This window comes from Malaclemys terrapin, chromosome 1 (assembly GCF_027887155.1).
Source record: "Malaclemys terrapin pileata isolate rMalTer1 chromosome 1, rMalTer1.hap1, whole genome shotgun sequence".
Classification (NCBI taxonomy): Eukaryota; Metazoa; Chordata; order Testudines; family Emydidae; genus Malaclemys; species Malaclemys terrapin.
Window position 1 is genome coordinate 313,683,185 of NC_071505.1, and position 22,591 is coordinate 313,705,775.

A 22,591-nucleotide genomic window follows, 5' to 3' on the forward strand; every position below is an offset into this window, starting at 1 on the left:
CCCACAGAGGAGGACACATAAGGACCAGCACTCAAACAATGGGAAATTACTTATTTTAATAGGTGTACTTAAAGATGTGTGGTCCCTATTTTTATTCCATTACCTGACCCTCCTTCCACTGCTTCGGATAATCTGATTTGTGGTAGCGAAGGAACTGGAGAGGCAGTTGGTCCATCCTGCCCCTTATACACTTGTTTTGAAACACAAGGAGATCTAGGGCACAGGTACAAACCAACAGATACAGCTTGCAAAAGTTTGCAGGCTCCAGGCACATGCATACCTACAGTGGAAGACAGATAGGGACCACACATGTCAAAAAACTCCAGTGACAAAAAAGGTAAGTAACTTCCCTTTTGGAGAGCCCCTTCTCTCCTGTCCTGAGACAATGCAATATAAGCTAGTGCTAAAGCAACAACTATCATGTAGCAAGCAGGTACAGAAAGAGTGAATAATTAAACTAAGTTCCTGGGGGTTATGTACTTTTAACAGTATTAAACATGCTGAGGCCTCTGGAAACTACTGCTTGAAAAATAAGATAAGGTAGATGAAGGCAGGCTCCCTCCCTCTCAAATAACCCCCTTAAAGCACAATTGAGTTCCTCACTCAAATACAAGTCCAAAAACCCATTGCGAGGACTCCAGCAAAACCACCACAGCAGTATTATCTGTGAGGAAAAAAGAACTGAATGCACAGATTCTGTTTCCACTTTCTGAGCCAATTAACAGAAAGGTTGCACCAATGGAAAATTGCCTCCCTGCCCCATGTAGGAAGCAAGGAGGTGTAACTAGTGTAGGGTTACCATATTTCAGCAAGCAAAAAAGAGGACAGGAGGAGCCCCACCCTAGCCCCGCCCCTACCCCTCCCACTTCCCGCCCCCCTCAGAACCCTCAACCCTCCCCCCGTTCCTTGTCCCCTGACTGCCCCCTCCTGGGACCCCTGCCCCTAACTGCCCCCCAGGACTCCTCCCCCTACTTAAGTCTCCCTGCCTCTTGTCCCCTGACTGCCCCAACCCTTATCCACACCCCCACCCCCACACAGACCCCTGGGACTCCCACGCCCCATCCAACCACTCTCCACCCCCTGACAGCCCCCCCAGAACTCCCAACCCATCTAAACCCCTCTGCTCCCTGTCCCCTGACTGCTCCGATCCCTCTCCCCACTCCTGCCCCCTGACAGCCCCCCCAGAACTCCCAACCCCCCACCCCCTCACTCCTTGTCCCCTGACTGTCCCCTCCTGGGACCCCTGCTCCTAACTGCCCTCCAGAACCCCACCCCCTACCTAAGACTCCCTGTTCCTTGTCCCCTAGCTGCCCCCTCCTAAGACCCCCCCCAACTGCCCCCCAGGACCCTACCCCCTACCTGTACCCTGACTGCCCAAAATCTTCTCCACCTCCCCCAAAAAGCCCCCCCCGAACTCCCGACCCCCCCCTTGACTGCCCCCTCCAGAACCTCCCTGCCCCTTTTCCTGCCCCCTGGCCCCCTTACCCCGCCGCTCAGAACATGGTGTTGGGCTCTGTGCGGAGCCGGACACGTGGCTGCGCTCCCCAGCGCAACACACAACCCGGTCCCTGGCCCTGCACAGTACTGCCAGAGCGGGGCGCGGGGCTGCAGGGGAGGAGCTGACGAGGCCGATGCAAACGGCCCGGCCGGCTCAGAATGCGGGGGGGGGGGGGGAAGGGAGGAGGAGCTCTACAGCTGCTCCGGAATCTAGCCCGGCAAGCTACAGGGGGAAGGGCTCTGGCTGCCAGAGCCCCAGGCGAGAGGCTGACTTTCCTGCAGCCCTCCCAGCCGCACCTCGCTCTGCCTGGGGGGGAATCCCGGACATTTTGAGTGATTTACAAATTCCCCCCGGACGCTATTTTTAACACAAAAAGGAGGACATGTCCGGGTAAATCCGGACGAATGGTAACCCTAAACTAGTGCTTTTCCAACAACAGGAAGCACAAAATATGGGAAACAGGAGTATACCATGGACAGCAAAGAGGAACTCGACCAAGTTAAACTGGCTGCCGTGGGGTGTAGGGGGACCTCAAATGCCAGAGTGCTCACATTTTGCTGAGAGAAGCTGAAATGTGCAGGAGGAAGTAGCATATGTTTATGTAGGCTTTGTAAAGAGCTGAGGCAGAGCAATGCTAATCTCTAGTCTACACTACGAGGTTAGGTTGAATTTAGCCGCGTTAGGTCGATTTTATAAGCAATGCATCTACACAACCAACCCCGTTCCATCGACCTAAAGGGCTCTTAAAATTGACTTCTGTACTCCGCCCCAGCAAGGGGAGTAGCACTGAAATCGACCTTGCTGGGTCGAATTTGGGGTAGTGCAGATGCAATTTGACAGTATTGGCCTCTGGGAGCTATCCCAGAGTGCTCCAATGTGACCGCTCTGGACAGCGCGTTCAACTCCGATGCACTAGCCAGGTACACAGGAAAAGTCCCTTTTGGAGCATTCAGTGAGAGATAGAAAGTCTGGGTGATTTATGGGATAGTTTAGTCCTGTCTATGTAAGAAGCCAATGCCCTCCAAACATAAAAATTATGGAGTGTGTAATGTGTTCTATCTGTGTGGGGTTTAGGGGTGTGGTCAGAGGGAGGCTTTATCCTCAAAGACGACCATGTATGGGGGTTCCACCATGAAAGCCCACAGTGCTCCCACACGTCTGAAAAATGTCACTGCCCCAAGAAATGCTACTTTCATAGAATGGTGTAGCAGTGATTACCCCTCTGATACTTGAATCGTGTTTCTGATGAACTTGTTGAATTACCGGAGGTCGAGCATTGGTCTCCATCCACCAGAGTTCTTGTTAGGGGAAATTGATGGTTGGGATGCAGCAACTTGAGAAATATTGTTGTCCCCTCAAGGCCAGCGTCTGCGACCCTGTGAGGCAAATCACCGCTGTTGTTGTGAATACATTAGCCGGTGGTATCATTGGGATGTAAAGTAATTCCTCTGTTTTCTCTTAGGTTTGGGGTTATAGGTTCCCAAGGATCGGAGAGTTGCTTGTGAGTGAGTGGAATGAGTCGTCTGTCTTTTTGGTGAATACTTTGGGCTGGCAAGTCTTCCACCATGAATTGCACCTCTTCGGGTAAGCGAGAAAGATAGAGCCATGAACTTCTCCTTACAACCACTGTCAACGCAAATGTTGCAGCCCTGCCTCAGAATCAAGTGCTGCGAATTGTTCTCCCTTGTCTTGGCAATAAAAATCAATCAATTCAGACATTTTTGTGTAGTTTGTATAGTTGTATTTTGTTAGTAATGTTGCATAGTTGGCTATGCAGAGATGAGGGGTAGCCAAGGAATAAGATTTATTGCCAAAATTGATCAAGTCTTTTCCAGTTCTTACCATGAGTTGTGTTTCAGGGCTGTTGTTGCATGCCATATTGCTGGACTGCGTCTACCACTAAGAAATTAGGTGCTGGATACGAAGTCGACGCCCTTTGTTGATACACAGACCTTCCGCCGGCTGGAGGGGAAGCTGCAGGGGTCCACAGAATGACCCTTACAGGGTCCATCAGTGCCTCATTTATGTGAAGGGCAATTTTTTTTTTTTTAAACAAAGCAGATGTATGCAAAAAAATCCACTAGCTCATGCTGTATCACTGGGACTTCCTCAAGGGAGATGTCCAGAGAGGGCCACCCTCTCAAATAAGCTATGGAACAGTTTGAAATCATCCCCTGTATTAGGGGAAGGAGGCATAAAGGTGTCCGCTGTGGACAATGATGGCAAGTGGGTAGGTGATCTCCCCTGCAGGGGCGGAGGTTCTTCTTCCACCGAGGTTGCTGGTACAGAAGCTGTGGGGAATTAGCGTGTGCTGGGTCTGGCTGTGACAGGCAATCCCCCCTTGTGTGGGCATACGACCCAGGAAGTCCAGTATGCCCATTGGGATGGGAGCGGCATAGGGGGTCCCCATACCACTGTAAGTATCTGGGGACAGCATAATATGCCCCAGGACAGACTCCTGGGTTGACTGACTCCTGATGGATAGGAGCCGATGGGGGAATAGCTCCCTGTTCTTCCTCATCTTCCTCCTTCAAATAAGGAGCGAGTCAGTGAGTGATGTTGGGGACACAGGGAGACTTGGTGCCGAGGGTATCATTCTCATATCGGTACCGCAAATAGGGGGATCAGGGGCAGAGCCAAATAAATACCAGAAGCCTCTGTCTGAGGAACTGCCGCTGTGCTGGTTTAATTGGCCCCTGGGGCTGCCTCCTTGTCAGTGCCAGGGCTGCAGAGGGGAAGGCGGCACTGCTGGCTGCACCTCTGTGTGTGTTGGACGTGCCTTTGAAGAAGCCGCCTTTTATAGAGGTGCCATGCCGCCATTTGTAGATTGCAGTGCGGAGGCACAGGGTTTTGGTTACCCCTTAGTGCCTGTGTCGGAGCCGGCTCTTGTAGAGTCTCTGGCTCTAGGGGTGCCGGGGTTTTCCACCACCTTGGCTCCCGATGCTGCCAGCACAGCTGGTGCCAGCACCAGATACCTGCCCACGGAGCAGCTGTGGATTGTGGCATGGAGGCACAGGGCTCCGAAGTCTGTCTGCAGCGATGCCGCAGCTCCCGGCGCTGACAGCACAGCCAGTGCTGCTATTATCTGCAGGACAGCTGTGGGTTTTTATTTTTTATTTCTGTGGTGGGGACCCAGGTGCTTCCTCGAGTGACACCCAGCAGGGCACTCCAATGTGGGGTTGGAGAAAGCACTTCTGTCCGAAGCTGTGGCTGGTGAAGGGGGAGGGGGGAGAGAAGAGAGGGGTCCCAAGCCTAATGCCCCGAGACAGGTCCAAGAGACCTCTCCATTCCCTGTCTGTGAGCCTGAGGCAATGCAACACTGCCTGCAGCAGCGCGAGGCAGGGACCACGCATGTGCAACCCAACCAGCACTGCTACTAAAAGTCTCCTACTACAAGCACAAACACCTAAAGTGGAGCACCCACAAGGACAGCACTCGAAGAAGCATCCATGCACTATTTCTGCCCCCCCATTCCCCCCCCCCCCCCCCAAAAAAAAAACCCTGACAAAACCAGTGACTATGGTAACTTGGAGAGCAGCAACAGATGTTCCTGGAAATGTTTTAGGTTAGTTTTATGTACCTTGCACTGGAGAGAGTAATTTCTAAATGGTGGCTATGTTTATAAAGTAAGACTGCTTAAGGTAATCGGTTCAAAGATCTTTTGTCCCAGTCCTCACACAGCTCTTGAATTTCTCCAACCTCCATCACTGAAGGTTTCAGTACAAAAGCGATGTCACTGTGTAATGCACTCTGGCACATCAATCACATTTTGTTGAAAGTACCATGCATACATATGGAATTGTAAAACTAACTGAAAAATGACTACCCTAGTCAACTACACTTATCAAAAAGCCCTCGGAAATAAGAAAACAGAGATTCAGGAACAGATCCTGTTCCTATTGAAATCAATGCAAGTTTTGCTTCTGACTTCCATTGAAGCAAGCCCTCTCTCAGGGTTATTTCACAACAGCAGAGTTTAAGATGAGTCAACTGCTAACAAGGCAACTCACATAATGTGAAAAGTGCACTTATACAAGATTCCCAGATGCATGGGGTTGATTGTACTTGATCCTGAACTGGTGTTCACTTTCACACATCTATGATGTTGAAGTAATAAAGGAGATACTTAACATTACAAAATTTGTGCAGAGTAGCTACATCTCCCCTAGAACAGATTTGTTAATTTCCATACACAGTGCTTAAATAAAAAGGATAAACAGCTATTTTGATACAAATTAGAATGTATATTTGCAAAGGGCATGTGTCACTACTCTAGTTTTATTTAGTTTAATGTGACATTCCACAAGATTGAAATCATGTGAGTTAATTAAAACTATTGTAATTTGGTATCTAAAAAGTTAAACCCTTTAGCTTTTCTTTCAGAACCAGAAGTTAATCTGTTTGAAGTTACATAAAATCATAGTTCTTAAAAAGGATACATAATACAGTTGCACCATTTTAATGGTGAGCACTCCAATACAATAAGCATTTCTTCCACAATAGTACTGGTAACAATATAGGCACATAGCGGCATGTAAATTACACATAGCAACCAGAACAGCAAAGGCACAATCTGGATTTTTACCTTTCAAAGTGACGTTTAATTTACCAACAAAAATATTGTTCTATACTTCATGCAGAAGTTTTACATTTGTATTTAACAGCACAAAACCATTACAGAAATGCGGTCGTCTAATAAAACAGGTCATTTAAATAAAAGATAGCAGCTCTTTGCCTCGAGGAACTAATGTTTGGATTAGAGGGCAACATATGAAATTCCATTTCAAAGGGTTTAGACAGTCTGAACCCTGTGAGCATCCTTTTGTCTACAAAAGTATTGTCTGGCAACTGAAAGTAATTACAAGTTTTCTAGTTTATTGTAGGTATGTATTTATTTTCCTCTATGTCTACACAAGAAGACCTGAAGGATTAAGATTATCTGTAAAACTATCAATTGTTTCTCCAATATAAAAGTAGATTTTAAACTTTAATATAAACTATACTTTCAAAACAAACTTAGGCATTACTTGAAGTAACCATTGTTTAAATGTAACTGCTAGCTTATTTTTGTCATGAAGTCCCACTGATGACAGATCTCCTTTATCCACCATTAAGAATGCAGCCCTTAGCAACTCAAGGTAAAGTCTGTAATGCAGCAACTTTGAAGTTAATTCTGCCCACGGCTCCAGGAATATGACAGTTCTGCATTTTACATAGAAACATTACCATTAAGACAAGTAGAAAATTTGTGTTTACAAATGAAGATCTTCATAATTACTAAAAAAGACACGTTTCTTCTAATTTTCTTAACTAGCTCTTATATGCACCATTCCACATTGTGGAAAAGCTGAAATATGCAGTCTGGACTCACTCTACAAATTAAAGAAAAAAATGGAATTACAGGTATTGGCACAAATACTTACATTTACACCTGTACAAAATAAAATTGACAATCCTTTCCCACCAGTTAGAGTAGAACATTCATCTGCTATCCAACAGGTACTTTCAAATATAGATTGCCTGATTAAATGTGTTAAGATGGGAACACAATCTGAGAATAGTGGATGTGCCAAAAGTTCCAAACTGCTTCATCAGTCTTTAAATGGAGGGAGGAACCAGAAGTATGTCCAAAGAGCTCAGTGAAATAATTATTCTTGCAACTTCATGAGGTCACTGCAACTGCACTCTGTATGCCCCTATTAGCAACTTTACCTGCAAGAAGGAAAAAAATGCTTCAAATGACCATCCATATATCTTGCACAAAGGTAAAAGTACTGAGTGAAAGGGGAGGTGGAGGAAACTTGCTAGTAACTGAAGAAAATGCAGTATATATAATCTGTACTTGGTGGATCAGAATTTTTTGGACCCATATTCTAAAGTGAACAGTTTGAAAAATCAAAATTCAAAGGAAAGTACTTAACAATATTCTGAAGTGCCTTAAGCATCCTCTGTTCATACAGCAAACAAATTCGTAAATTAACGTACTCCAAACCTTGAAGAGAAGCTTCAATAGAATTACCTCCCTTTATCATGTTAGGCAGCAATCAAGTTTTTAGAAAAGCTTTTTGGATGAAATGCTGATGTATTTGATAAGCAGCATAATTAAATACAGGAGAACCTCATTACTCTGTAGTGCTAGAGTGAATAAGAACCACAACTCCTCCCAGAAGCGTTATTAGGACAGGATCAACCTATCATTACTCTTGTGACTGTTGTGATCACTGCAGGAACCATCTGGCAGCATCTAGCAGACTTTCTACACTTCTAAAAAGGAAATTGCACACCCTGATTTCAATGCAGGCTCTCGGGAACTGCTTCTGAACTTTCCATGGCACTGACACCAGTTACACGGGTTTAACAAAAGATGGCTGGTAGTTGCTCTGTGCCCACAATGTCATTCAGTGCACATCCAGTAGCTGCTACCTTTACTTGCTCCCTATTACCGACCTAGTAAACACCATTTGCAATACTTAGTCCAACTGCAATTTAAGCACTTCATTCTGGGGTATGAATTATTCGGGCTATTGTTTATTCATGACGGAAATATTTCCATCTTCAAAGTGAATCTCATCAGCGGTGACCCTAAGTGACTTTTGGCAACGTCACAGATAGACTGGGACAGGGGCTGAAAAAGATTGTCAACTGAACTGAAGGGAAGGAAATGAAGAACACTTTAAAGAATTTTACATTTATAGGCCAGGCCTATAATTTGGAGTACTGAGACTCCTGGAAGAGAAAGACATTGAAACTTCTGTCAAAATAAAATCACTCTCCCACCACCTCATTACAAACATTTTGTACAGGTAAGCATATCTCACCTTGGCAGTAGGCGCTTCTGTCAACCGTATAAAAAGCTTGTTAAGGCCTGTAACAGGACTGAAGGAATAAATAAAGTGACTATCCTAAAAGAAAAAATTACAATAAGTTAGTTAGTGCTGGTGTGTGGCAAACACTTCTCTGGGCACTTTGAGGTGAAATGCAGAAGCACTGAGAGATTGGAGTTAAGAACATCTCATCCATAGCTACAAGTGTATTTTTTGGAAAGATAGTTCTGAGACGACATTAATTAAGCCCTTTGGTGTAAATACATCATTCTCTGAAGAAACAGAACTAGGGAATGTGATTATATTGAAGCACTAATGAAAGGTAAACTAAGGGATACAAGTTTAATTACTACAAATTTCAGCATAGTATACTTAATGCAAAGCAGTTTAACTCAAACTTAGTTCTTTCATGGCTAAGAGACTGGGATTCTTGAGCTTTTGAAATTCTCATGTCACTGATTGAGGCTGACCAGAAAAGGCACTAAGATTGACAATTTGCCCACTTCCTGCTCAACTCCCTACTGACAGTGTTTCACCTCTGATACCCTGATCTTCACTAGCCTTGAAGACTAGAAATGGCTACTAAATATTCCCATTTCCTCTGTAGTTTCTCTATAGATCTTTCAACAGATATATATATTTTTTTAAACAAAGAAATTGCAATTTACTATATTAAAAGGCCTGTCACAAGAAACATGCTGGGACTGAAGTACAATTCAAATCCCTTGAAATTACACAGATTACAAGTTTGTTTTTTGTAGAGGTGCTATAAAAGCAGATTAACTAGTTAAATGGACAATACTTACCAAAAATACAGGAAGCTGGAATTTATCATTTAAAACCACTGCTTGCACACTACATGGTCCACAGAGCCGAGCAATAACTTCTTTACCAAAGAAGTTTGAATGGAAAACAAATAGAAGAATTCCAGATCCTAAAGAGAAGACAATTTGATCAATTTCATAAAGAAAATGTGATCCATCTGAAATTAGAAGGTTTATGATTTTAAAAAGTTACACCCCCCTTACCCAAACTGGTAAAGGAGACCTAAAACTAGGTCCACTGTACCCTTGAATAAATCCTCATTTAGATGGAGGGTATTGTGGTTTTTGTTTTTAAATAAAACTTCACACTACTACACTGTACATTATTATAAGATCGCCATTTTGGTTTTTGATGTTGGCAAATATTGACAAATACTAAACTTTACTGCTTTGGTGATGCATAACCAGTCCATAGTGTTGCTGTTCAGAACCACCAAGATTCCAGACTCCCAAGCCAATGGAAAGCAAGCTCATTAAAGGACGACTGCCTTCATCATTGGGGCAAGGTGTAGGATAAAAATGAAATTAAAGAATTAAAGTTAGCTTAAGTTTGGTAATGGGAAAAAACGGTTACCTACCTTCTCGTAACTGTTGTTCTAGATGTGTTGTTCACGTCCATTCCACATTAGGTGTGTGTGTGCTGCATGCACGAACGTTGGAAACTTTTCCCTTCGCAGTATCCGTTGGGCTGGTGGAGTCCCCACCTGAGTGACGCCACTGCCCGTGCATATATATCCCTGCTGGCCAGACCCCCTCCAGTTCCTTCTTGCTGGCAACTCCGACAGAGGGATAGGAGGGCGGGTGGTGGTGGAATGGACGTGAACACCACATCTCGAAGAACCACAGTTATGAAAAGGTAGGTAACCGTTTTTTCTTCTTCGAGTGCTTGTTCACGTCCATTCCACATTAGATGAATTACAAGCTTACCTTTGGAGGAGGGCAGGAGTCACGGAACAACTGATCGGAGGAGCACCCCGCCAACCGCCGCGTCCTCTCGGGCCTGCTGGTTGACCGTATAGTGGGTCATGAAGGTATGCACCGACGACCAGGTGGCTGCTCTGCAGATCTCCTGGATCGGGACTTGTGCCAGGAAGGCCGCTGAAACTGCTTGCGCCCTGGTCGAGTGGGCTGTGACCGCTGGGGCCGGAACACCTGGGAGGCATAACACACGCGAATGCAGTCTGTAATCCAGGAGGAGATTTGCTGCACCGACACTGGGAGGCCTCTCATCCTCTCAACCACTAACAGCTGCGTGGATTTACGAATGGGCTTTGTGCATTTCAAGTAGAACGCCAACGCTCGACGGACATCCAGGGTGTGCAGGCTGCAGCGACTCGGGTCCGCATGTGGTTTGGGAAAAAAAACACCAGCAGACAAATGTCCTGGCCTAGATGGAATTGTGAGACCACCTTTGGGAGGAACTTGGGTGCAGACGGAGCTGCACCTTGTCTTTATGGAACACTGTATATGGTGGCTCCGAGGTGAGTGCCCTCAGCTCAGATACCCTTCTGGCCGCAGTGATGGCCTCCAGGAAAGGTGGAGGAGGGAGCAGGTAGTGAGGGGCTCGAACAGGGGCCCAATGAGCTTAGAAAGGACTATGTTGAGATTCCATGGAGGAACGGGGGGCTTGAGTAAGGGAACACCCACTCCAGTCCTTTAAGGAACGTCCCCACCATTGGGTGGGAGAACACTAAAGCCTCTGAAAACCCCGGGTGGAAGGCGGAAATGGCCAGCAGATGCACCCTGATTGAGGACAGTAGATACTCTAGAATGATCAGCACTGGAGCCTGGTGTAGCTGAACCTGTTGGGGCCCACCGCAGCACGAGAACTTCTTCCACTTGGCCAGGTAAGTCGCCCTGGTAGAGGGCTTCTTACTACCAAGTAGAACCTGCTGCACAGGAAGGGAGCACTGGCTCTCCAAAGCGTTCAGCCATAGAGCTTCCGTGCAGTCAGATGCAGTGACTGCAGGTCGGGGTGGAGGAGCTGCCCTCCGTCCTGCGTGATGAGGTCCCGGTGCAGAGCAGGGTTACCGGGGCTTCTGCCGACAGCTCCAGGACCGTAGTGAACCAGTGCTGGCGGGGCCAGGCCGGGACGACGAGGATGACCGCTGCCCTGTCCCTGCGCACCTTGAGCAGGACTTTGTGCACCAGAGGAAGCGGGGAAAGGGCATATTTCAATTCCCCTCCCCAAGGGATCGCGAAAGCGTCTGCTATTGAGCCCAGGCTGCAGCCCTGGAACGAGCAGAACTGCAGGCATTGTTCTTGGTGGCAAACAGGTCTACCTGGGGAAACTTGCAAAAGAGCGAAAACACGACGTCCGCTCTGAGCGTCCACTCGTGCATGCGGTACGACCTGCTAAAGTGGTCCACCAGTTTGTTCCGTACCCCCGGGAGGTCTGACGCCTCGAGGTGGATGGTGTGGGCTATGCAAAAGTTCCAGAGGAGGAGAGCCTCGTGGCAGAATGGTGAGGAACGGGCTCCGCCATGCTTGTTTACATAAAACATGGCGGTCGTGTTGTCCGTCAGAACTGTCACGCTGTGACCACTCAAAGTGGTGTGAAAGGTCTGGCAGGCTAAACGAACCGCCCTGAGCTCCTTCACGTTGATATGGAGCAACCGCTCTGCTCCCTACCAGAAACCCTGAGTCCTGAGGTCCCCTAGCTGAGCACCCCATCCGAGGTCTGATGCGTCCGTCACAAGCGTCAGGTCCGGCTGTTGTGCGGCAAAGGGGATGCCTTCGCAAACCACTGTCTGGTACTGCCACCACCGCAAGGAATCTAGCACGTCCCCCAGGGCTGTCACTACCAAGTCCAGGGGGTCCCTGCCTGGGCAGTATGCACGGGCAAGCCAAGCCCGCAGCGTCCTCAGTTTCAGTCTGGCATGCTTGACCACATGCATGCATGCTGCCATGTGGCCCAGCAGCCTCAGGCAGCGTTTGGCCGTCGTAGTGGGCAACTGGCACAGGGAGGTCACTGCCTGCTGGATGGCCAGGAATCGTGATACTGAAAGGCTCGCCTTTGCCTGTACCGCATCTAGGACTGCCCCTATGAATTCCACCTTCTGCATTGGAATGAGGGTGGATTTGGGGACACTGACCAGGAGCCCCAGAGTGCGGAATAGTCTCAGGGCCACCTGCACGTGGGACCGAACCTCCTCTTTGGACCGGCCCACCAGGAGCCAGTCGTCGAGGTACGGTAAACTTGAATCCTCTGCCTCCGTAAGAAGGCCACCACTACCGCCATGCATTTTGTGAACACCTGTGGGGCTGCAGCTAGGCCAAATGGGAGAACCGTGAACTGGTAATGTTCTTGGTTCATGGTGAAATGCAGGAATTGGTGATGCCCTGGGTGGGAGGCGATATGAAAGTACGCGTCCTTCATGTCGAGGGCAGCGTACTAGTCCTCCGGATCCAGGGAAGGGATGATGGTGCCCAAAGAGACCATGCGGAACCGGGCCTTGACCAGGAACTTGTTGAGCCCGCATAGGTCTAGAATGGGTCGAAGGCCTCCTTTGGACTTGGGAATGAGGAAGTATCGGGAGTAGAACCCTTTCCCCTTTAGGTCTTTCGGTACCATTTCTACCGCCCCCGCGTCTAGGAACGTGCGAACATCCTTTTCCAGGAGGTGCTCGTGAGAGGGGTCCCTAAAGAGGGACAGGGAAGGGAGGTGGGGAGTAGGCAGGGAGAAGAACTGCAGCATGTATCCGTTTCGCACCGTGCATAACACCCAACAGTCCGACGTAATGCTGGACCATGCACGGGAGAAACGGGACAGGCGGTTCAGGAAACAAGGGGACGGATCTGGTGGTTGGTCTGGTACGCTGTCCTTGAGCGCACCTTCAAAAGCCTGGTTTAGGGCCCAGCTGGGACTTATGTTTGCCTTGGCTTTAGCCCGGCCTATTGGAGCTATTATTATTATTACATCGCCTCCTGTTATCCCTGCTTCGCCTGCAGTAGGGTTTGTGCCTAGGATGAGGCTGGTAGTGACGCTGAGGAGGCGGCTGTGGCTTGAAGGGCTTCCTTTGAGTCGCTGGGGTGTGCATACCCAGCGATTTGAGTGTAGCCCTCGAGTCCTTGAGGCCACGTAGCTTTGCGTCTGTCCGGTCCAAAAAGAGCCCGGACCCTTCGAAGGGGAGGTCCTGGAGCGAGTTTTGGACCTCAGGGGGCAGACCTTCCTGCCAAACAGGTCCAGGAGCTTCGCTTGGGATCCCCCTGCTCAACCGTTGCCTTGACCTGCAACCCCAAGTTATGAGCAACCTTACGCAGTAGCTCTTGATGGGCTCTGTGGTCTATTGGCGGAGGCCCTAATACTGCTGTGCCTGCTACTGCTTCATCCGGGGATGACAAGGAGGTCAGCAGATGCTCAGCTTCCTCCTGCTGGTCCCCTTTCCCTGCGGGAGGGGCTTCCAGCTCGGGCCGGGACAGCTGACCTTGGGGCAGCACCGGATTCTGTGCCGGTGCAGGTGGTCTGGACACCGTAGCTTCCCGCACGGAGGAGCGTCGGTGCGGGGACTGGTGCACCGAGTAGCTGGCCCTGGAGGGAGCTCCTTGCCGCTTGTGGTAGGCCCAAGGGGTCCAGAAGGGCCAGTGTCCTGGCGGTCCCCACTCGGGTTGCCACCCAGCCTGGTGTTCTCTGTTGTCCGGTGCGGGTAACTGTATCGGCCCAAGTCGGAGCCGGACTCCAGCGACGCCGAACGTGAAGGCCACGGCGATGCCGTCGATCTGTGCTGACGGGAGGTCGATGAGCGGCTTCTTGCCGATCGGGAACAGGACTGGTACCACTGCTCCCGGGACCGATATCGGCGCTCCCGAGACCTGGACCAGGACCAGGACTGGTGACTTCTGGAAGCCTTCGGCGATGACCAGCTCGCCTTCTCCGGGTGCCGGAGAGCGTCGGGTCCCTTGCACTAACCCCGTGCGCTGACTTGCCTCCGGTACTGAGACTTCCCTCTGCGTCAGGGGTAACTGAGAGTCCACAGACTCTGAGCTCGACTGGGACCAACGCTGGGAGCGATGCCGGGATGGTGTCTTCAAATGGCGCACCATTGCTGGCTTTCCCTTTGATGGCACCCCGGGCCCGAGTGCCGGAGGCTTCTCCCTGGTCGGGAGGGGGCTCACCACCGACAACCCAATGAGATCCTTCGCTGCCTCAAAAGGTGTCAGGCGTGGAGGGTTGATCTATTACTCCCTTGAGCCCGTCGTCCTCACTGAGTTTACTTGGGGCTGGACTCAGTGGGACTTGTGGCGCCGGTACAGCATCCATCATGCTCTTCCCGGTGCCCGGGCCCTTAGATGGTGCCGGTCTCCTTTGTGAGGTCTCTTGCCGACTCCGGGGCACTCCACACCAAGGAGGCTGGAGCCAGCGTCTGGTGCTCTGGCCCTGATGGCTGCAGGGCGGCCTCCATCAACAACTGCTACAAACGAATGTCTCTCTTTCTTTGTTCTAGGCTTAAACGCCTTGCAAATCTTACACCTCTCTATTTGGTGTGCTTCCCCCAGGCAATGTAGACAGGAGTCGTGGGGGTCACTAACTAGCATAGGCTTGCGGCACGTGGCGCAAGCCTTAAACCAGTGAGCGGGTGCTGGAAGCCTCCAACTAATCTGTTAAGTGTCCACAACAAGGGAATGCTAATGAACTGATAGCAGTTAAGTACTCTAAAGCTAAGGGATTGTTTCTCCTACGAGAGCAAGAGGTTGTTCCAACGCCACCATGGACGGTAAGAAGGAACTGGAGAGGGTTGGGCCAACTGGGATATATATGCACGGCGCAGTGGTGCCACTCAGGGGGGGGCCCCCGCCGGCCCGACAGGTACCGCTAAGGGAAGTTTCCGATGCTCGTGCACGCAGTGCGTGCACACCTAACGTGGAATGGATGTGAACAAGCACTCGAAGAAGAATGTATGTTGTAAAGAAAGACCCTGACTAATAAGGAGAAGGAAGGCCTCGAAAAACAACAAATTAAAAGGCCAAAAAGGAATGAAGTAGGGAGGATGTTTGATTCAAAAAATAACTAATGAAATAAGGGGAAGTTTCTGAAAACATGGAATTTGTGGTTAAATTAGCGTTGTGTAATACCATACATTGTTTTAACTGCAAATTAGAAACAGATTCTAATCTTACCTTCTGGCACATTCTGTGGGGGTTTATAGTTGAAATCCATAGAAAAATCTGGTCCTTCACAGAGACGATGACATGCAATCGGAAAGACAGGCTCCAGCAAGGCAAGACGAGCTTCAAAGTAATCCCTAATTGCATCTTCTGCTACTCTTGAGAGCCTAAATAAGCAAACAAATGATGCTTGGGGTACGTCTATACTTACCTCCGGGTACGGCGGTAAGCAATCGATCTTCTGGGATCAATTTATCGCATCTTGTCTAGACGCGATAAATCGATCCCGGAAGTGCTCGCTGTCGACGCCGGTATTCCTGCTTGGCGAGAGGAGTATGTGGAGTTGACGGGGAAGCCTGCCTGCCGCGTGTGGACCCGCGGTAAGTTCGAACTAAGATAGTTTGACTTCAGCTATGTGAATAACGTAGCTGAAGTTGAATATCTTAGTTCGAAGTGGGGGGTTAGTGTGGACCAGCCCTTATAGTAGCTTTAGACCAACTGTATTCCCTTCTAGATAAGGATCCTATCACTGTACAAAGTAACAGATGTGCACAGAAGGATTCTAGATGGCAAGATTTAGGATTCCATCCTGCTTTACATTTAAGAGGAGATATCCCAATTCCTGGAAATGAAGAGCTGCTATCAAATTTTATCAAGAATCTAGTTTGGTTGTGAGATTTGCTTGCTTATGTCTGATCTGCAGATGTTAAATACCACAATGAACTTCAGACAGGTACACCACAGAATCTTCAAAAAATTCAAACTGGTGACAGTTCTGGAAAGTTCTCCAATAAAGAAACAAAATTCCAACAGGAAATACTCAGCCCCCTCGGAATAACTCAATGGCCAGGCAGAGACAGCATCTCTACCAGCAGTGCTACTGTGCTGATTAGCACTTTGCTTGTAGCCAGGCTGATTTGCAGTTTTACTTATGATGCTTCATGTGAGAACAGACAGTTCCCAATTCATGTTGAGTAAAAATTCAATTTAAGAGAGATAAGACTCCCACTGAAGAGTTGATTTGTGCAGTGACTGTGATGAGGGAGTCAGACAAAGCCTTTCTACTAGCAGCAGACAACCAAACTTTCGAAGGGAAAGACAGCATCTGACAATAATATTTAGCATTTTAGACCTTTACAAGTAGGTTTTAAACACCCATGTGAAACAGGGAATCTTGAAACCGACGGGGTTAAATGACTTAACCAAGGTCAGAGGTGGAATTAGAACTCTGGGGTTCCTGGTTCTCAACTTTAGAGATGCTGATTTTAATTTAAAGCTTTAAATTATTCCTATTCAGTGATGACCCTCTCCCTGTCTGTGGTCGTTGAGATTATCTCTAGGACTCAAACTGAAACCTCTGGTTTTATCATGAGAGGCCTAGAGGGAAAATGGTGAGTTCTGGATCTGAAGGACTTTGAGGATTTGGAAGGGCCTAGTTTGCTTGATATTGGTCTATTTGTTTAGTTTTAATTGTTTCTTCCCCTCTACCTAGCAGTGCTACAAGACATTAGTCAACTAATAAGCAGACAGAAGGATAGGTGGGAATAACTACTGTGGGTGCTATTAAATAAGAGTGCCCCCAGAGCACTACACGGGCACATTTTTATAAAGTGAAATACCTTAGCCCTTGCTGCTTGTCAGTTACCTCCTCATTCTGCACTTTTATTCAAGGTTTCAAAAAATGGTTGGGTTACCTATCGCTACGTGATTTTGGTACCGCTTAATTTATTTTTTCTGCCAAGGGGAAACTTGCATTTCTCTGACTTTTTTCTCAGTGACTTAAGCCAAAATCATGAAGCACATCTGAACTTTTAGACAATAAAGAACTACACAGACTACTTACGTTTCCAAGTGACTCTTGAGCAGGTCATACACCAGTACGTTATTACACTGTTTAGCAAAATGAAGTGCACTGTTCTGATGCTTTGACAAAATGTTACAATCTGCTCCACTTTCAATCATAAGTCGTACTATGTCAGAGTTCCCTCTCTTACAAGCCTACACATGAAAAAAATAACACACACACATGAGAAATAGCAAAATACTCCGTAATGAGAACTGAATCACAGCAGAATCAGCATTTTAAAAACTAATTAAGGATTGAGGAGTTCATAAAATTGAACTCAATCACAATATTTACAGATTACACTCTAGTACTTTTAATTCTTTCTGGATGTTAATTTCATATTTTAATGACAAGTCTCCTACTTGTAAACCTATTATACATGGCAGCCATATTCTTTATGGTTCCCTCTAAATAGATTATGCTGTACACAAAAGTTATGCATTTCACTTAGCATGGACAATCTAACCCTAGTATGAGAAATTCAACATATGGAATTCCTTGCGAGAGCTCACGTAATGGGTCACTGGATAGAACATTAAATACAGTCCACCTGTCTGACTGTTCTTCCCAGGTTGTATGCAGCATAGCTGTAGCCATGTCAGTCCCAGGATATTGGAGAGAGAAGATGGGTGAGGTAGTATCTTTTGTTTGACCAAGCTCTTCTTCAGGCCTGGGAAAGGTACTCCCAGCATCAAAGCAAAATGCAAAGTAGAACAATATCATACTCAAAGGAAACCTGCACAGCACTTTCAAAAGATGAGCCTGGGAGCTTAAATTCATCAGTCTGCTAGATACTAAAAATCATGAACTGAACAGAAACACTGAATTTATGGCTTACGACAACACTCTTTTTGTCTTATGGCTGCAGAGGTGTTAATGGGCCACTCTACCTTGAGCAGTCCCTTACAATATGTGCTTGCTACTTACGCTAAACAACCTGTTTCTCCTTGCATTTTGCTGTGAATATGGGAGTACCTACCTTTCCCAGATCTGAAGAAGAGTGTATCTTGAAAGCTTGTGTCTCTTGCTAATATAAGTTGGCACAATAAAAGACATTACCTCATCAACCTTGTTCTTCCCAGGGACATTCAGGGTCTCAGCATTTCCCCATTACAACACTGACCAACCTTCTCTTGCTAGAAAAGAAGTACAGGAAAACCCTACTCTGGGTTATCACCTGAAGGCAAAAATAATTGGGTGTGGAGGCATCTCTCACTTTTTGGAGTTTTTGACTTCCTGCTGAGGAACCAGACTGGCCTGCAATCCTTAACTCACATTCTCTTGATCTGGGAAATGAAGAGGGAAACCACCCTGCAGTTAAACCTGTGTGCAGATGACACATGTATTTTGGGATTACATGCAACATGCAACTTTAGTGTTGCATTATCATAAGCTTTTCCATTTAGTAAGAGATGCATTAGTACACAGACAAAGATTACTGCACTAATGACAGTGGTCTGAGGGCTTTGACACAAATAGTAGATCTTTGTCCTATATTTAAAGCCTAAAATGTGGTTTGAGAAAAGACCATGGAAACAGACCTGGCCACAGACATACCTCTACATACCACATTGTCGTCCTCCTATAGTATGTTTCCTAAAATGCTGAATATTAGACAATATCAAACAATGTCAGGACAAAACTGCATTTACCTTCATTAAAGCAGTTTCACCATTGCTCTGCTGGACATTAAGATAAGCCCCAGCTTCCAAAAGAATAGCCACTGTAGTTAGAAAGTTCTTAAAAAAGAAAGAATAGAACAGAATAGTTAAACTTTAAATTTAAAAATATTTCAAAACAGTAAGCTAAATATAGAATGCAGAATGACCAAAATTTTAGTAGCATCTAAGACCCTAAAATAAGGCATCAAAGTGGTACTGCATTGCTCCTGGATGTCAGGTTCATCTGCAAGCTTTTAACAGCCCTGCCCCTAACCACCAACTCATCCCCTCCCAAAAGTCGTGAACAGGAGGATTTTCATTCTGAATTAAGATAAGTTAATTCTTCATGAACAGCTAACTTCCAAATGAAATAACTGACACTTTGTTACATATAAAACTTTACAGTAAGGTGTTTTATCATTTGAAGTTTCAAATAAATTGATACTGTCTTATTTCATTTACTTAAACACAGTAAGAAAATGATTAAATAAAACAGAAGTTTTGTCATAGGATCAATGTTACCTGCTTTGTCAGGGCAAGTCTTGACAAGCAGCAGTTTGATATTTACAATTTTCATACATTCATATTGCAACAGATTGTCTTCATTAACTACATTCAAAAATAGCAGTTGAAGGTCAGCAGTCAACTAACCAATCTGAGTAGCTGGCGCAGATGCAAATTTGGAACAAATACTTCAGTTAACTTAGATGCAGCAAGCTGAGCAATGACAGTTTGAACTTAAAGTAAAGGCCAAGACGTAGGAATACTGTTAAAGGAAACTAACCTTTTCAGCTGCGTGTATCAATGCAGTTGTTCCATTTTTCTGTCTACAGTTGACTTTAGCTCCTTTTCGGATAAGGAGCCGGAGGAGATCATCATGCCCTCCCGCAGCAGCAAGCATCACTAGTGTCATTCCACTTGAATCCTGCAACAGTTGTTTACTTTTCAGTCACAAACCTACAAATGGGAGCCTGTTTACACTAACTACACCTGCAAAGGCACCCGGTTATACCACAGTTCCATGTAAGTATAGGTTGGACCATGATGATGTCTCTGAAAATGTGCTACAATCTCTGCCAGCCCAGAGCTTCAGCACAGTTCAGGGATGCCATCATGGATCATCTACATTTAAAAAAAAAAAGTCAAGACATATATAAATGGGCTGGGGGGGGACAAGTGCACTATAACCAGGCCACATTCAAATCATTCCCACTAGCTCTGGCATAGATATAATGTATCCTCCTGGTTAGCAAGACTTACCAAATTTAGTGTAAATGCTGTATTTAGTTGCAAATCAACATGTTGTAATGGAAACCCGCCAATGAATCAACATTTCTTTAGGAAAATAACTAAAAAGTACAGATGCAAAACAAGATTAAAACCCATGATTTAATCAATGTTTCCCGCTTGCTGATTTAAATCATGATGAAAATCAGTGATTTAAGTCAATCTATTTCTCATGCTTATATATGTTTTAGAAGTACATACATTTTAGGAATACTTATCAAGTTTTACAGCATATAGTCATTTGCAATAGACTCGAACCCCCAAAGAGTTAACTGCCTGTTTTATTTAAAGGAAATGGAGGAGAAATCAATAACCATTCAAAATACCCAAAACGCAACTATATGTGTATGCTAAATATAAGCTAGTCAGATTTAAAAACCAAATATCTGAAAGTTAGTTCCTGCTTACCTGCCAATTTAGAGTCTAGGGTTCTACTTAAGTGCATTTATAATATTGAACTATGCACATATTTGCTTACCAATTTCAAATCTGAACAGTTTAACCTGAAGAGCTCTATGTAAAGTCTCCTCTTCCATAAACTGGATTTCTACAAAATTTCCCCTCAATACTTCCTCTTTACAGAGATTACCTCTTGATCTGGATTATATTCTTCATTTGAATTAAGCGCCATCTTTACTGTAACATAGTCTCCATTTTTAACAGCATCCCTCAGTAGAGCTGAAAGAAAATTCGTTCTATTGGTATATTCACTTTAGAACACCAGATAAGAAATTTTTCCCCTCTTCCCAAAAATTACTTACTACTTGATATTGGTTCTGTTGAAGAGTGAGTCTCATCTTCTCCATCCAAATGCTTCTGAAAGTCTTCCAGGGTCAGCCATTCTAACTGCATGTCCATGCCCAAACTCAAGACTTGCTGCCTGCCATCTATCACACAAACCCCAAACGAGTTACTTGTTTTGTATAGCCACCAAAATGTAATCACTGCCTGCTGTCTGTATTGACTGGCAGTATAATGTGCACAGAATCCTGCACATTTGTTTTTCCAGAGCCAAACTGGAGGTAATGATCCATAGTGGGGGAAAACGACAAATAAAGTGTTACAAACATTACAAACTGGCACAAGTGTTCAGTAACTTGGGGCCGAAAGTCTGAACCAGAGCCTGCCACTGTGTGGACGGAGCCCGAAGGCCTATGGCTGAAGCCTGCCACCCCTACTCACGGGGAAAGTGGAGAATTCACTAACTGCCTACACCTCCAGTGTTTGTCTCCAGAGCGGGGCTGGGCCCAACCACTGCTGGCGACCCTGGGAGAGGGGCCACTGCTTTGCACACCCTGCCCTCCCCTCCGCCCCCATCACAGGCCAGGAGGCTGTGGCCACAAGAAAAGGCCCTGGTGGCCACATTTGAGAAACACTGGTCTAGACAATATTATAATCCCTATACAGACTAGTGGAGAACCCTAGACATTTAAATCCTTTGCCAAGACTCCAGTGCTGTCAGTCAAGAAAAACAGATTCCTCAGATTGAAGCAATGTGAATGGACAGTTACAGCCATACAACTTAGTAGAACTCAGTAGGACTCCATTTTTGCACAGCAAGTCTCAGTGGACTTATTTTTACTACTTACCAGAATTCTCCTCCATTTGACATACATTGTCCACTTCCCGATCACCTTCTGCAGCAATGTAAGTCCAGGTATCTGTCTCATCTCTTGTGCTTCTCCTTTCCTTGTATAATTGTTTATTTTCTTTTGATTTGAATTCTTCTATGAATTTATAGTCCACTGAAGAGTCCTCTCTTTTTCGATTATTCTCAGAGTATTCATTTTTTTCTTCTGAAGATATATTAAACAAATCAAAAGCACTTTTGTTCTCCTTCAAACCTAGAATATAATTGAGAGATGTTTAATGGGATTGACTACACATGCAAGCCATAGAAGTTTATTAAATAATAAGTCCTGGTTGGCTGAAACAGTCAGAGTTTAAGAAAGTTTTTATTTACCTTCTAGAGGTTATCAATACCAAGGCCTGGAGCCAGGTTAAAAAATTTAGGGTTACCATACGTCCTCTTTTTCCCGGACACGTCCGGCTTTTTGGCACTCAAACTCCCGTCCGGGGGGAATTGTCAAAAAGCCGAACATGTCCGGGAAAATGGCGGCTCTGCTCCTCCCCTGACTCTTCGGCTCGGTTTAAGAGCCGAGCTGCCCGAGCACTATGGGCTTCAGGCAGCCCCCTTGCCTCCGGACCCCAGCCGCCGGTCGGGCACTTCCCCTCCCAGGCTCCGGCGGCACAGGGTCCGGAGGCATGGGGGCTGCCCGAAGCCGGTAGCGCTAGGGCAGCTCGGCTCTTAAACAGAGCCGAAGAGTCAGGGGAGGAGCAGAGCCTCCGGCCGCGGCGACTCTGCTCCCCCTGACTCTTCGGCTCTGTTTAAGAGCCGGGCTGCCCGAGCGCTACCGGCTTCGGGCAGCCCCCATGCCTCCGACCCTGCGCCGCCGGAGCCCGGGAGGGGAAGTGCCAGGCTGGGGGCGCAGGGTCTGGAGGCAAGGGGGCTGCCCGAAGCCCAAGCGCTACCGGCTTCACGGTTT

General features: G+C 46.6%; 1 protein-coding gene across 2 annotated transcripts in view; it reads right to left on the reverse strand.

Moving 5' to 3' along the window:
- Positions 1-5,941: 5,941 nt before the first annotated feature.
- The window catches only part of MPHOSPH8 (M-phase phosphoprotein 8), a 42,938-nt gene continuing 26,288 nt past the window's right edge, over positions 5,942-22,591 (reverse strand). For both annotated transcript variants that reach the window (XM_054015503.1, XM_054015502.1), the window contains 10 exons: positions 21,635-21,889; positions 20,807-20,932; positions 20,635-20,723; positions 19,543-19,683; positions 18,750-18,836; positions 17,095-17,249; positions 15,264-15,418; positions 9,129-9,256; positions 8,317-8,400; positions 5,942-7,210 (listed from right to left, as the gene is read on the reverse strand). In XM_054015503.1, coding sequence (XP_053871478.1) covers positions 7,169-7,210; positions 8,317-8,400; positions 9,129-9,256; positions 15,264-15,418; positions 17,095-17,249; positions 18,750-18,836; positions 19,543-19,683; positions 20,635-20,723; positions 20,807-20,932; positions 21,635-21,889 — 1,262 coding nt within the window. In that variant the 3' untranslated portion in view covers positions 5,942-7,168. The remainder of the gene's footprint in view (positions 7,211-8,316; positions 8,401-9,128; positions 9,257-15,263; positions 15,419-17,094; positions 17,250-18,749; positions 18,837-19,542; positions 19,684-20,634; positions 20,724-20,806; positions 20,933-21,634; positions 21,890-22,591) is intronic.